Source organism: Aspergillus undulatus (genome assembly GCF_047715775.1).
Source record: "Aspergillus undulatus strain CBS 261.88 unplaced genomic scaffold BDV17scaffold_21, whole genome shotgun sequence".
Classification (NCBI taxonomy): Eukaryota; Fungi; Ascomycota; class Eurotiomycetes; order Eurotiales; family Aspergillaceae; genus Aspergillus; species Aspergillus undulatus.
The window spans coordinates 302388-315732 of NW_027396625.1; the positions used below are offsets into that span (position 1 = coordinate 302388).

The 13345-nt window shown below is 51.5% G+C and overlaps 8 protein-coding genes across 8 annotated transcripts; 3 read left to right on the plus strand and 5 right to left on the minus strand.

The window, feature by feature from the left end:
• Window positions 1-587: 587 nt before the first annotated feature.
• Window positions 588-1851, minus strand: yth1 (cleavage polyadenylation factor RNA-binding subunit YTH1). The gene is made up of 2 exons (XM_073765141.1): window positions 680-1851; window positions 588-628 (listed from the first exon to the last, which is right to left on the minus strand). The coding sequence occupies exon 1, from the start codon at window positions 1565-1567 to the stop codon at window positions 803-805; it is 765 nt and encodes a 254-aa protein (XP_073616109.1). The 5' UTR covers window positions 1568-1851; the 3' UTR covers window positions 588-628; window positions 680-802.
• Window positions 1852-1949: 98 nt separating this feature from the next.
• Window positions 1950-3079, minus strand: BDV17DRAFT_78788 (uncharacterized protein). The gene is made up of 2 exons (XM_073765142.1): window positions 2384-3079; window positions 1950-2257 (listed from the first exon to the last, which is right to left on the minus strand). Exon 1 carries the CDS (start codon window positions 2955-2957, stop codon window positions 2385-2387), a length of 573 nt encoding a protein of 190 aa, XP_073616110.1. The 5' UTR covers window positions 2958-3079; the 3' UTR covers window positions 1950-2257; window position 2384.
• A 1-nt stretch (window position 3080) lies between these two features.
• On the plus strand, window positions 3081-4952 carry BDV17DRAFT_298271 (glycoside hydrolase family 18 protein; the record flags this gene model as incomplete). The annotated part of the gene is made up of 4 exons (XM_073763653.1): window positions 3081-3818; window positions 3901-3925; window positions 4010-4244; window positions 4291-4952. Exons 1-4 carry the CDS (start codon window positions 3634-3636, stop codon window positions 4950-4952), a joined length of 1107 nt encoding a protein of 368 aa, XP_073616111.1. The 5' UTR covers window positions 3081-3633.
• A 688-nt stretch (window positions 4953-5640) lies between these two features.
• On the minus strand, window positions 5641-6437 carry BDV17DRAFT_262258 (uncharacterized protein). Its single transcript, XM_073757766.1, has one exon. The coding sequence runs from the start codon at window positions 6263-6265 to the stop codon at window positions 5975-5977; it is 291 nt and encodes a 96-aa protein (XP_073616112.1). The 5' UTR covers window positions 6266-6437; the 3' UTR covers window positions 5641-5974.
• Window positions 6438-7644: 1207 nt separating this feature from the next.
• BDV17DRAFT_290927 (uncharacterized protein) lies at window positions 7645-8166 on the plus strand (the record flags this gene model as incomplete). Its single annotated transcript, XM_073762015.1, has 1 exon — window positions 7645-8166. The coding sequence occupies one exon, from the start codon at window positions 7645-7647 to the stop codon at window positions 8164-8166; it is 522 nt and encodes a 173-aa protein (XP_073616113.1).
• Window positions 8167-8513: 347 nt separating this feature from the next.
• On the minus strand, window positions 8514-9613 carry BDV17DRAFT_290928 (uncharacterized protein; the record flags this gene model as incomplete). The annotated part of the gene is made up of 4 exons (XM_073762016.1): window positions 8514-8878; window positions 8953-9040; window positions 9361-9490; window positions 9558-9613. The coding sequence occupies 4 exons, from the start codon at window positions 9611-9613 to the stop codon at window positions 8514-8516; spliced, it is 639 nt and encodes a 212-aa protein (XP_073616114.1).
• A 304-nt stretch (window positions 9614-9917) lies between these two features.
• Window positions 9918-11234, plus strand: BDV17DRAFT_290929 (uncharacterized protein; the record flags this gene model as incomplete). The annotated part of the gene is made up of 3 exons (XM_073762017.1): window positions 9918-9962; window positions 10038-10460; window positions 11034-11234. The coding sequence occupies 3 exons, from the start codon at window positions 9918-9920 to the stop codon at window positions 11232-11234; spliced, it is 669 nt and encodes a 222-aa protein (XP_073616115.1).
• Window positions 11235-11447: 213 nt separating this feature from the next.
• Window positions 11448-12658, minus strand: BDV17DRAFT_281525 (asparaginase ahrA; the record flags this gene model as incomplete). Its single annotated transcript, XM_073760037.1, has 2 exons — window positions 11448-12400; window positions 12469-12658. The coding sequence occupies 2 exons, from the start codon at window positions 12656-12658 to the stop codon at window positions 11448-11450; spliced, it is 1143 nt and encodes a 380-aa protein (XP_073616116.1).
• Window positions 12659-13345: the final 687 nt, after the last annotated feature.

Sequence of the window (13345 nt, forward strand, 5' to 3'; positions counted from 1 at the left end):
TTGACAAATGCCCTGTCCTCTGAGCAATAATTCTAAGGCAAATCTAGGCCAGGCGCCTCCGCAGTATTAGGCTCTGCTTGCTCATAATTTGAAAGATTCCTTCGGATTTACGGAAACGACTGCGCAATGGTACAGAAAATTAGTGTACTTCGCTATTGACAAGTACGATATGAATCTACCGGCTCTAAATTCGCCACTGTCTAGCTGGGATACGCAATTCGCTCCGAAAACGGTCTCTTGGAAGGAAGACCGTGGTCGGCAGATTATATTATTTCGAGTAAATACTAGACACTATGTACATTTCTACATTCAGTCGCCATACGAGTTTCAAGGTCATATTGATTTCGGTACTATTGTGATTCTAGAGGCTAGTCTGTGCTTAGAAAACCCGTCATCTCAAGCCACTGGCCATGATATATCCTAAGCAACAGTTGCTGCTCATGTATACCTATATAGTATGAAAGATGCTGATATCTATTCGTGGAGCTTGTTCAGCGGGTGTAATCGGTCCAAGCCGTTAAGGTCCGCAGGGTGCTTCTCCGCTTGTGTCCACTATTGCCGCTCTGCACAAGTGCATACTTTCAGAATCCGGGCCCGCAGTTGTAGCTAACATGTTTTGCGTCCAAGCCTATGACTTAGGTATCAGTCCGGCGCACAATGGGCCAAAGTTCAAGCGTACTGCTCTGGCATAGGTACCAGCCGATAATGGTAATTGTTGAACCCGGACCGGAGTCTGTTTATATCTCGCAAAGGTTGAGAGAGTTGGTGAAATGTTCCCCATCACGATATCAGGCCGGTCGTTTTAGCCTCGTCCTCTGCCACGGAATCGGCCGCGCATGCCAAATCCTCCACGGCCACGTTCGCTCCTCCATTCACGCTCCCTCTCTCGTTCTCTCTCCTGTTCTTCACGGATCAAGTTTTTCTCATGCTCAATTTCCTCCTCTGTCTTCTCCACCCGTATTGTTGGCTTGGGAAGATTCTCCGACCACCGGGGATGAGCATCCGCGCATGATGGACCTTCGGGACAAAATCCGGCGAGGTAGTACTGACAGAGACGCCGGCGGACGTGCCTCTTCGCACAGATGGGGCCGAGCGGACAAAAGCCTTGGTCGTAATGTTCGCATGGGGGGAGGCGAGCTTCTTCCCGAACATGCTGGTACAGACAATCGTCCCCATTAGGACAATACCCAGACCGCGAAAACGACTGACATTCTGGCATTCGCCGAAGGTTATATTCGTGTAGATACTCGCATTTTATGCCCTTCTTGCAGAGGCCCTTGAGGAAATGCTTGCAGACAAGTGATCCGTGTGTGGTTGACGGGGCTAAACCGGAAGCCGTGGTCGTAGACGTCGTTACTCGCGATGGCGTCGGATGCCGGTCGGGGCAGGCAGGGCCCAATGGGCAATGCCCTTCGCTGTATGCTTTGCAGACGGGTACATCGGTGGCGAGACCGAAGCCATAGCTCTTTCGTAGGAAGGGAACGAAGGAGAATTGATCGAAACCAGGATCGCGGGAGCGATCTGTCGATACGATTTGGGCTGCAGCGTGGCTAACGTCGGCGGTCATATTGAGAGCTGGTATAATGTGCGAATACAAAACTTGAGAAATGGCCTTACAGAGGCACTTGCTCTAGTGGTATATGCGAAGTTCAGAGACAATAATTCAAGGAGCTAGTGAGCATGATCAGCAGAAACATGGCAAGCTGACGAACAAAGAAGGCGGTGGCGCGCAATGGAAGCTCACTCTTGACCGTAAGAGCGTATATCCGGGTAAAATCACGTGCCAGGTTGCTCAGGCAGAACGCTCACTCCGTCCATCCCTCGGCTCTCGGACCAAGGCAGCTATGATAACTCTACGAGGCTTGACCATGGCCTCTGGCCATCTTATCACGTAATAGAATTTATCTCAATATATGTCTTTTTCATGCATCTGGCGACTGGGCAGGTCAGGCAACTCAAGCGAGTGCAACGTCTACGTGGAAGCCACATTTGCGGAGTGAGAAGCTACGGGAGGTTTCAATCCCGTTGAGCAGTCCTCTACCAATTGCAGATGGTCCTTTTGCCGTGCTCAGCCTCCTTGATATCTGAAAGCACACATACATCGGACAGTAACATTCGAAGTCTGATCCGCGTCACATGGAAGCGCGCATGTTCGCATTCCTCGATTATACGAGTTTTGACGTATTTGCGATGCGGAGATGGGAATCGTTGGGATCCGTCTGCTCTCCGCAGATGACGGAGCACCACTGCACCATAACTGTTAGGCTGTCAGCTCGTCTACTTGTTAGTCTTCACTTGGTCAACGCTGCATGCCAGCATCGTGGCAAGCGCATGCGCAAGGTCTAGATCAAGAAGAGAGAAAAGCAATGAGCAGGGAGAAAACCTTAACCCGCAGGAGAAAAAGCAAAACCCGCAAGAGGCAAGGGAAGAACAAGGGACAAGAAGGTAAGGCGATCCCCCAGCTTCGACGTTCGTATCTGATCCAATCGAGCTGGGCGAGGCTCAAGGTGTTCCGATCCTTCAGATGATCGTGCTGCTTTCTGGCAATGTTTGTTGTCATATCCTTGCTCTTTTGCTGTTCCTTCCACCAGCCCAGACCCCGTTCGGTTGCCCTCCGAGGTGAGCTGAGCGGAGAAGGTGATGAATCTCGATCGCGATCCACCTGGCGCTTGAGTTGAGGCTAAGTCGAAAGCTATTTTCCTCGAATTGCCGCAGTGATCGTGCCGCTTGGTCTCACCGGGGGCGAAAAGATGCCTCGAACGGTTACGCTTTGCCAGTTTGCTGCTTCCCGCACTCGTAGACTTCGTAGCAGCTCGACGAAGTGGACGAAGCTTCCGGACATCCATGGCCAGAGTCTCAGCCGGTACGCTGTTGTTGTAGTGCTTCGTCAACTGGCCCACGAATGCGCAGCAAAAATAACAGCCCGGGCAACCGAAGGCGGGGTGGGTGAACAGCATCCACTCCTGCAGTGAGTTTGGGCCCCCATGGTGCCGGTATTAATAACGCTCGTGCCTATACTCGTCCTTCAGCATCAGACAGATGACCTCTGCCTCCATTCTGGTTGGACTAGCAGTGCGGAGTCTTCAGATGCTCGCGATCTGCAAATCGACCGCACTGGAACGATGTGATGGGCGCATTGTATTTCCGTAACAGCTGGACTCAACCGCAGCGCTTGTAAAGGCGGGGAAGTGGTATTAACGACATGGGCGAGGCGCATATTGAAGAAAAAAATCTGCAGGTGCAGCGCCCCGATCTTGTCCTCAGCACTGCGTATGTCATGGCTTTCGTAGACAGCAGGGACAGTTGGTTGCCTTGTTGCGCAGCTGAGCTCTTCAGTCGCAAATCACGATTCCGGTCGAGGGGTTCGCTTGCTAATATAGTTTTTGTCAAGCAAAAGCAAATCAAAGTACAACCTAGCAACCTTCAGTAGGCACACTCGGTAGGTACACGATCAAACATCCCACGTGACGCAGTCTGAATCGAGCAACTGCTCTTTTGCCTTCACCATCGTCGCTTTTCTTTTTCTCACTCTCGCTCTTCTGCATCTGGTCTGCTGTATAGTAGTTCTCTTATTCTTCTCTTCTAGCTCTGTCACGCCATCCATCCTTGCATGTACTTCCCGCCGCTATAGTCATGTTCTCCGGTTCTATTTTCCCCCACTGGCGCCGCAAAGCCGCAGAGCGCTCCAGTGGCAGCTCTTATGAAGTCCCCTTCTTTTTGAACGCAGCATACTATCCAAACTGGCGCATATACCGGAAGCAGCCTCCTTCGTCGCTTAGATTGGGATTTGTCTCTCATATCTTCTACGCGTTTGCCTGGTACATACTAGTCATGCATCACTGGTGGTGCCGAACCCGCAGTTGTAGAATGCTTGTTAACCAACTCTGTTTGCTTCTTTAGGGTCAAAGAGGACGGCACGGTCTATGTATTCCCCCCATGTTCGAGTCTTGGGGTCCTTAGCCGAGGCTGTCTTGTCGAGACCACCTGTGCTGACCAAGCTCGACTTTAGTTGAGCGATGAGTGGGCCGACACACAGATGCCTGTCGACGGAACAAACGGCTGCCTCCGGGCATTTGCGCAGCTCAAACCGCAGTATTCCAAGTTGAAACTGATTCTTTCGATCGGAGGCGGCGGCAAAGGGAGCGAGAATTTCGCCGCGGTGGCTCGAAGCAAGTCTCGTACAGAAACATTCGTTCAGTCTGCGCGGCAACTGGTAGACCAATTTGGTCTTGATGGTGTCGACGGTACGTCCGTTCCTTCTAACTGCGTATTGTGCTGATAGCCAGGAAGTGGACTGGGAACACCCGGCAGACTCGCAGCAAGGACACGATTACATCCGTCTCCTGTCTCGTCTGCGAGACTACTTCCCGGCGCCGCGATATGTCTTGGCAACCTGCCTCCCAGCGGGACAGTGGGCGCTCCAACACATTGACCTCAAAAAAGCTCAGAAGTACGTTGACATGATCAACATCATGGGATACGACTTCGCCGGACCTTGGGGAGGCGAAACTGGACACCATGCCCAGCTTTATAGCCCTTCATATTCAAACTCCTCGATATCATGCCAGTCCGCCGTATCATACGTGCTCGGGGAGGGAGTCCATCCTAGAAAGCTGCTCCTAGGTATTCCAGCCTATGGCAGGTCATTCCTCGGCAGCAACAACATCAATCAGCGATACGCCGGATGCGGCGGCGAGGACGGGGTGTTCGATTACTGCGAGCTCCCGCGCCCCGGCGCAACAGAGTTTCATGACGAACAGGCCGCAGCGGCGTACTGCGTCGGTGGGGACGGCGGGTTTGTAACGTACGACACACCTCAGACGGTGCAGGAGAAGGCGAAATTCGTAACGCGTGAGCAGCTGGGTGGTCTTTTTTATTGGCACATTGGCGGAGACGCTCGAGGGCCTCGGAGTCTCATTGAGACTGGGTATAACACTCTGCACGATATGTGATCAGCCTGATCAGACATAAACACAGTTACAACTCCATAACTATGAGAGTCGATGAGCGAAAAGTGAGCGGGACATGGAAAAACGGGGCTAAGGATGGCGGTTTCTGGTTTATTCTTTGTTAGTTTTTATCAGTCAGGGCAAACATCAAATGTAAAATGCAAAAATTGAGGGAAATCCCCTTCTTATACGTCCTGAGACTGGAAAAGCCAAACGGGCTGATAAGCTTGCATGAGGATTCCGTGGCACTCGAAAGAGGCATCTTGCTTTCTTATAGGTATTCTCTCGTCACAAAGAACCGGTCGGTCGGGGAAATCCTCCCTCGGGCTTCCAAGGTCCTTATCTAGCCCAATAATATTCCAGAGAGCACCATGGTTGGATCACTTTGTGCTTCATGATTTCTTGTCTTCAATAATTGCCGGCTACTGTCGTATTACTGGCCTGTCACCTCATTCCTGCAGCCGTGTCGTTATCGGTGCCGGTGTCAGTCTCGGTCAAGCGTTCAGTAAACATTTATTGGCACACGTCTTAGGTCTTATTACTACATTTAATAGAGTACCTAGTGGTACGTCATATGGATTCTATATATCTGCTACAATCTTGGGATTGCTACAATGATAATTAGTGAGTCAGAGCCAGATGGGTTGGTCGTGGTGGTTTGTGCGAAGGACCGAAGATCTATCTTCCACATAGCTGCTCTCGGAAAGGGGGCTTGTCGAGCACCAGTCATCTATCTGCCTGACGTATCATCGCCCGGGATGGTCTCAGTGAGTCCAGTGGATCCGTATAAATTCCTCAGGCAAGCCACAAGCCCAGTCGTCCGCCGATCAATGTGAGTCCCCAAAGCCGCTAGGATGGCAATGCCGGATTGGAGAAGACTTCGCACCTTCGAGTCTGCCGGCTGGATCTCACCCTGCTGGAAGTTGAAGTGTTCCAGGAGCACGATGAGAGCGTTGAAGTCCATGATGAACAGCTAGCGCCAGCCGGGAAGGGCCCCCATGCCGTCTAGTATTCACAGTCAGCACTCACTCGATAGGCTCAAAGCTTTGGGAAGATTCGGGAGATTCCCTAACAAGGCTTTCATGAACGCCCCCCTGCAAAAATCCAGAGAACATCGTCCCTACCAGACCACTGCTCGTGAACAGCGCCGTTCTTTCTGCCGACTTCGTCCGGTTTGTACCAGCTTCCAAGAATATAATGGCACCCAACAAATGTGGACGACTCAAAACACAGCCTGGAAGAACCTGATGCACATGATCTCCCAAGGGCGTTGGGTGTAACCAGTCCCCAGGATCAACAATCCCCAAGGCGACCATGCAGCTCGGGAAGTAAATTCAAGGAGGATGCTTTTGAAGCGTGAGGTTATTTGGATTCTGGCCTAGAACATAGCCACCATAGAAGACTTGAGGTTGTCAGCCGCGAAGCTCGAGGTCCATCGGCAAGGCAGAGTCATTCTTTTCTGGTGATCAGGACCTACTTGTATTGATAACGTTTCAATTGATTCCCTCTGAACTCGAGATCTTGTTCCATGCCACTGGTGTAGGCATTGTTCAGGTTCATCCGGTCAAGGTAATTCACCCAGTACAATGAGGCAGTAAAAGGAAAGAATGAAGATGTCGAGCTTGACAATCAGCCATCGTGCAGCCTTGATGGCAGCGGGCTTGCCCCAGACTACTTCGCGAAGCTTTGACAGAATGAACATAATGAATGTCTGCAGAATCAAAATTTCTCGATACTCGATGCAATGGTCCTCGACGTTTCATCACCTTGTCTTTCTCAACCTCAACAATCATGTTATCGCACCGAGTCGTGTATCTTTGCACGGAGCGCCGGAGTTGCGCGTTACCTATCATCTATCAGTGTCGCTGATTATGCTGATAGCGTTGATAAGTCTTGTATAGTACACGTTGATCCGCCTTGTCCGCCGTTCTTTGGCTCTCCGGGGAGCATATGTACGGCCCCAGGATAGCGTCATGTATCTGATGGATTTACCTATACCTACACAACCGAGAAACCAACCCTGCACGCAGTCTCATATCTCCAAGCGAATAGGAAGCAAGCATGCTCGACATCACCGTTACAGGAAACCATCGCGAGGTTAGTACCCTACCTACCTGCCTCCAGAAATAAGGTATCTTCAAGCGCAGAATTCACTCCTTCCATTCACGGATCGGCCTCGCCGTAGGCCAACAAGCCATCCCCCAAGTCGCCGGATTAATCGAGTTCTACTGCCTCCTATTCGAAGTCTTCAACGAACTAGAATGGTCCACCGTCCGCGCAAAAGCCGCCGAATTCCAACCGAGCCTCAAAGCCAAGTGGCCGCGGTACTACGACGAAATCGAAGGAATCGCTGAAAGCGTCAAGTTGACGTCTTGGGTGTCTTGGCCCTAAACATTCGCAGCGAAATCGCCTTCAGCCTCTTCGACGAGAATTCTGGAAGGTCGATGGCAATTGATGCCGTGGACGGGTGTACGACGCTGGGGTGGAAGACGGCTGATGAAAGCACGTTCCTCGCGCAAAACTGGGACTAGAAGACGAAGCAGAAGCCGAATTTGATTATCCTGCGCGTTGATCCTAGCGGCGTCCCCGGGATGACAGATCTTCATTCGTTCCATATGATCACTGAAGCCGGGATCCTCGGCGAGATCGGATTCAACGAGCACGGGTTGGCTGTCTTCTCCACGGGATCCGGGCGATGGGTGTCTCGCCAGATCGTATGCCCATCCACTTTTCCCTGCGTACTATTCTCGAGTGCAAGAGCATGAGGGAAGCACTTGACAAAACCCAAGCCGTGGGCTTAGCTGGAAGCAGCCATATCCTGCTCGGTGACGAGGCCGGCCCATTGGGTCTCGAGTGCACGAGCGTTGGATTCCAGGAGCTCCCTGCAGATTTACTAGGCCGGGTGATCCATGCCAACAATCTTATCCTGAAGCATGAGGGTGAGGTTGAGCTGCTGTGGCTCGAGGACTCGCCGAAGCACACTGCGAGACTCCAGCAGCTGGCGACCAAGGAGGTCGGCGAAAGGGCGGGCTTTGATACGCTGCTTGAGCTGTTCAAGGACGAGGAAAACTTTCCTGCGTCTATCAATCGGCGTCAGGCTGGCAACAATGACTCGAATAGTTCGTTCAATGTCGTGTTTAACCTTACTGCGAAGCAGGGAGTCATTTCGATGGGCAGGACGACCGAGATTGAGGAGCAGATAACAATCGAGTTTTAGTTGGCTTCCTAAATATTTCATGCTTGAAGCTACATAGGTATCGAATAAGAATCACTCGGTCAATAATTTTTGATGAGTTTTTTCCATTACGCTGTAGCTCTACCGGAACATGATCTGGACACATGGCACATGGATTTTGTTAGTTCCTTGACCGAAGAGATACGTCTGAGACTAAGTTTTGGATGGCCCGGTCTGGTGATTTCATGTCTATGGTTTCGTTTGTGTATATCAAAACCGGTTCATATGGTGTTCGGGTGTATAGTAAACCCACCACCCAGGTATACACGAAGTATACCTACCTCCAGACGCGGGCTATGTTTTAGACGAACCGGAAAAGAAATCACACCTTACACCAAACACAGTTGCTGTTTCCATTGAGGACCTAATCTATCTCCAAAATAAACCCTCCCCTCTTTACACAGGAACCCCCGCCTTAACCGTAACCCCTCCAGCTTCCCCTCCTTAAACTCATCGCAGACCTGGGCTATGGCGACAAACTCGACGCCCTCCTTGGACTTCGTATACTCAATCAAGCGCTGATGCATGAGCATGACGTTCGACTTCCCGCTAACCTGTGGGTGGCAGCTAATAACATATACAAAGGTCTCGTACTCGCGGTAGAAGAAATCGAAATGGTCGCGCCATTGCACTTCGATGCCGCGCGGGTTGACGAAGCCGTGGGTTCCGGGGCGGCGGGTGTAGTTCATCGGTGCTGATAGTTTGTCAGTTAATCAAGTGAAACCCAGACCAGGATAATGAAGTAGGAATAGGACTACGGGCACATACGCCAATCATCAACATTCCAAGACCCCGGAATCTCAACGACCTTGGTGGGCTTGTGCTCCTTCATCGGAACCATCCAGGTATCCAGGCCCTGCAAATAATCAGTATGACGAGGGAGTCCTCAGCGACATCGGCGACGTAGTTAGGGCTGGCAATCATGGTAGAGCATGGAGTGGTCATATTCGATGCAGAAGTCCTCGAGGATGGACATGGTCTTGAGGCCGACTTCCCATGCTGGCACGACCCAGCCCTTGGGATACTTGCCCGTGAATTTCTGGTATACCTCGATTGATTTGGCCATGACTTTCCGTTCTTGGTCTTCAGTGAGAAAGCGGACGAATTCGTGGGTGTAGAGTATGTACGTACATCTCATGTCCGGCATCCCTCACCTTTGCCATTTGTTCAGGGAACGAGAAAAATGGAGCAGCTGGGCATGTACCAGGATGCCTTGATGCCGTGTTCGGCAAACAGCTTGAGCATTCGATAGGTGCCGACGTTAACATCTGTTGCTCCGATCTTCGCGCCATCACGGGTGTTGATCCTTGTTAGTCCTTGTTAGCCTCGTAGATCGTACGCTTTGGGAGAGCCGAGAATGCCTGGCAGCTTACCAGTTCACGCAGGCGTCGATGTCGACGGCGTAAGTAACGAGTGCTCGTTTGACCATTTTGGCGGGCAGTTTGAAGCATAAGGTAGATATCTAGCAATGGAACTTGGCTCTCCTGGCCTAAAAGCCATTACAAGGACAATCTTATAAGTGGGCCAAGTCAGAGAATAATGGCAGACATTGTCGGATCAGTACGAAGTGCATTGATGGTCTCCAACGCACTGATCCGACCCCCCTGAGCCCTATTTGTGCCGCTCGCCCTGTCCCGACATGGTGGGTACCACCATTCTGATAGCCAACAAGGCGTTAAGTGGCTTAATCGATAAAGAGACAGGATAGAATGTATAGTCAATCAGATTCTGCCATGGAAAGCTCGCATTTACTCGTCGGTCGCCAAGTGGCCGTCACGGTTCGTGTCAGATAGACCCTCAACTACCTACTTGAGGACAAACATCGGAAAGACACTAACCCTAACCTACACCAGGGAGGATGCTCAGGCATTGGGCTGGCCGTAACAAAGACGCTTCTCGTTCTCGGCGCAACGGTCTACGTCGCGGACATTGCACCAGCCGAACTCGAAGAGCAGGAAAATTGCTACATCAACACTAATCTGCGACGTGACAAAGCACGAAGCATCCAAGGCTTTTATCGACAGCATTCCAGGCCGGCTAGGTGGGCTTGTCAACTCCGCAGGTACCTCATGCTGGGAGGGCCAGATCGCCAGCGACGCAGTCTTCCAGCGCACCATGGAGATGAACGTCACAGGGACCTGGAATATGGCGACGGAAGCCATAAGACGGGTGTCTGGCAGGAGGACATTGAAGTACCTGGTAATATTCCAGGCTCCCTGCGCAGCGTCGGGCAGGGATCGATCGTCAATGTGGAAAGTGGTGACTCTCTCCGGGGGGTATCGGGGCCGACTGCGTATATACTGCTTTCAAGCATGCCGTTCTTGGGCAGACGAGGCCTTGGGCGAGAGATTTTCCTCGACTAATGGTGAGTCTAGTTGTTCCCGGTGAGTGAACACACATGTCTCCAATCAACCAAAGCGCAGGCCCTACCAGTAGGCTTATCCGCATGCGACGTTCCCTGGGTATTGTGGTGCCAAAGCTGCGGTGGGTGATACATCCATGATACTCGTTGCCTTGGTCTTGGTGTCTTCGCTGGAGTATGGACGTTGTTTCTGATACGGAAATATTCTAGATAAACCACTTCGTACGCACAGCCGCGCCGGTTCTTAAGCTTGTCAGTGTGACAGACAGCTCCTCGCCCGCTTCACGGACCAAGAACAAGGCGGGTGGCTAGCTAGCTAACCTCTACCAGAAGATAACATCACCCTCAACGCCGTCCTCCCGGGGATAGTAGCCACCGGCGCCGTGCCGCAGGCCTCAATCGACGCCACTAAGTAGGTCACCGTATCTCGTCGTTTCTGAATCTACCTGAACAACTGACCATACATATTAACCTAACCCCAATCCAGACCATTGTCGACGCCTACATGATGTGCTTCGGCTTCCAGCAGCTGGACGGTGAGCTGATTGAGTGCTCAACAGATAAACGAAACTTTCTCCCGCCTGAAATGGCAAATGGCGAGGCGACGAAACGGGCTTGTACGGTTTGGGAGCCTCTGTTTGAGATTAAGCATGGGGAGAAGTTGGGTTTGCCTGGTGCTATTCCATAGCCTGTTAGCCTGTTGAGTTGATTGAGGATAGGTGAGGAATTGTACTTTGATTTTTCTGGTCTTGTCGATCATTATTATCGTTCATATTCATCCATATATAGGGTAATTATGTACATGTCTAGTAGTATCTCTATCTAAAATTCTCCCAATAACCCTATCCAGATTCAATTCCAAGGACAAACCAAATCAGATGGAAACAAATTCAAATCTAATCTAAAACCCCGTCTTCCCAAACACCCCCCTAATCTCCTCAACGTCCTTCCCCTTCGCAAGCAACAACCCAAGCAAAATCCTCGCCTTGGGCGGACTCAAAAACCCACTCGAAATCCCGCCCTCGCTCGAAAACGGCACCTGCCCGTTCCCCGTGCGCGTGCTCTGCACGATAGGAAACTGCTGCTCGGTAACAAGCTCCTCAACCGCAGACGAGAAAACACTGTTCACGCTCCCAGCGCCAGACCCCGCGACAACAACACCACTCGCACCATTCTCGACAGCCGCGTAGAGCGTATCGTTCGACATATCCTGGTACGAGTAGAGGATGTCGACGCGCGGGATGGATGTAATGTTGGTGACGTCGATGGGTGTCTTCCCTGTTGGTTCAGAGGGCGGGTAGAAGAAGTAAGGCGTGTTCGAGACGATCGAGCCCAGATATCCCATCTCCACGGCCTTGAATGTATCCATTGTATTCGCGTTCGTTTTGGAAACGTAGTACGCCGAGGCAATACGGTCGTTCATAACGACCAGCGCCCCACGGTCCCGAGCTTCAGAAGTCGACGCGACAGTTACAGCCTGAAGAAGATTAAACGGCCCATCCGCAGAAATCGCAGTGGCTGGCCGCATCGCGCCAACAACAACAATCGGTTTCCTGCAATTCACCGTAGCGTCTAAGAAGAAAGCCGTTTCCTCGAGCGTGTCTGTGCCGTGCGTTATGACGGCCCCGGCGATGGTTGGGTCGTTGCAAACGACGGTGTTTAGGCGGTGCGCCATTTCCAGCAGGATGGAGGATGTGATGTCGCCGCTTCCAACGTTGGCGATTTGCACGCCGGCGACGTTGGCCACGGAGAGCATTTCGGGCACTGCGGAAATCAGGGAGGATATGCCCAGTGCACCGGCTTGGTAGCCGCTTGTTGCGGTGTTGTCGGGGGAGGAGCCGGCTATTGTGCCGCCTGTTATGTATGGATTCTGTTAGTTGATGTTTTGTGGATTCGGTTTGGAGGCGAAAGGGTGTATGTACCGGTTGCGAAAATGGTTACATTAGGAAGAGTAGTGTTCATCTGGGTGAAGCTCAGCCCGTTAAGATTCGTGAAGGCGTAGGTGGAATTTGAGCTTGAGCTGGAGTCATCTCGAGGGAAGATCAGAGGAGAGGCTGAGGCCTGGCTGATGGTGGCCAGCACAGCAACTGCGAGATGTTTTACCTGCACCATGATGTAGACCAAAAGCAGAGACTATGAAGGAGGTAAAGAAGGACGAGGGAGTGATTCTGTATAGCGAACGCATCTCGATTGATGAAGCAGACAAGCACCTTATGTACCTGCGATCCATAACAACATCGGAGCTCAACCGGACGATGGTAGTGAGGACCTGGAGGCTGGCAGCCTGGGATCTAGCTAGGCTAGAAGCTTGGAGTAAGTGAACAACCCGGTATCGCAGCTGCGCCAGTCTCCGCGCATCCAAAAGAGGAAGCTGACGAGAGTTGACAAGAAGCGGCGACTCGGCGAGCAGCGGCCAGCGATAAGCCGCAGAAGCAAGATGGAGTCGCTCCACCGGATTCTGGGGACGACAGTGGACCGCCAAGCGGAAGTATGGGGTTCTTATCGAACGGTGAAGATAACGATACCATGGCATCGGAAATACACGGCATTGGCACTGTGGTGATAGTCGCATAAGATCTCAAAGGGGAAAGAATATGGTAAGAGAATTGTATAAACCTTGATCTTTGATCTTGGAAGCATATCGCAATCTCATTCATACATTTGGTATCTGCCATGCTATAGCCATCCTATCCCACGTGGTCACATCGGAAACGGTATAAGTTACATCAATCAAACAGATGACAAACGAGCAGCGGAGGAGGAAAGAAAAGGAACAAAGACGAATCGGATATCATAATG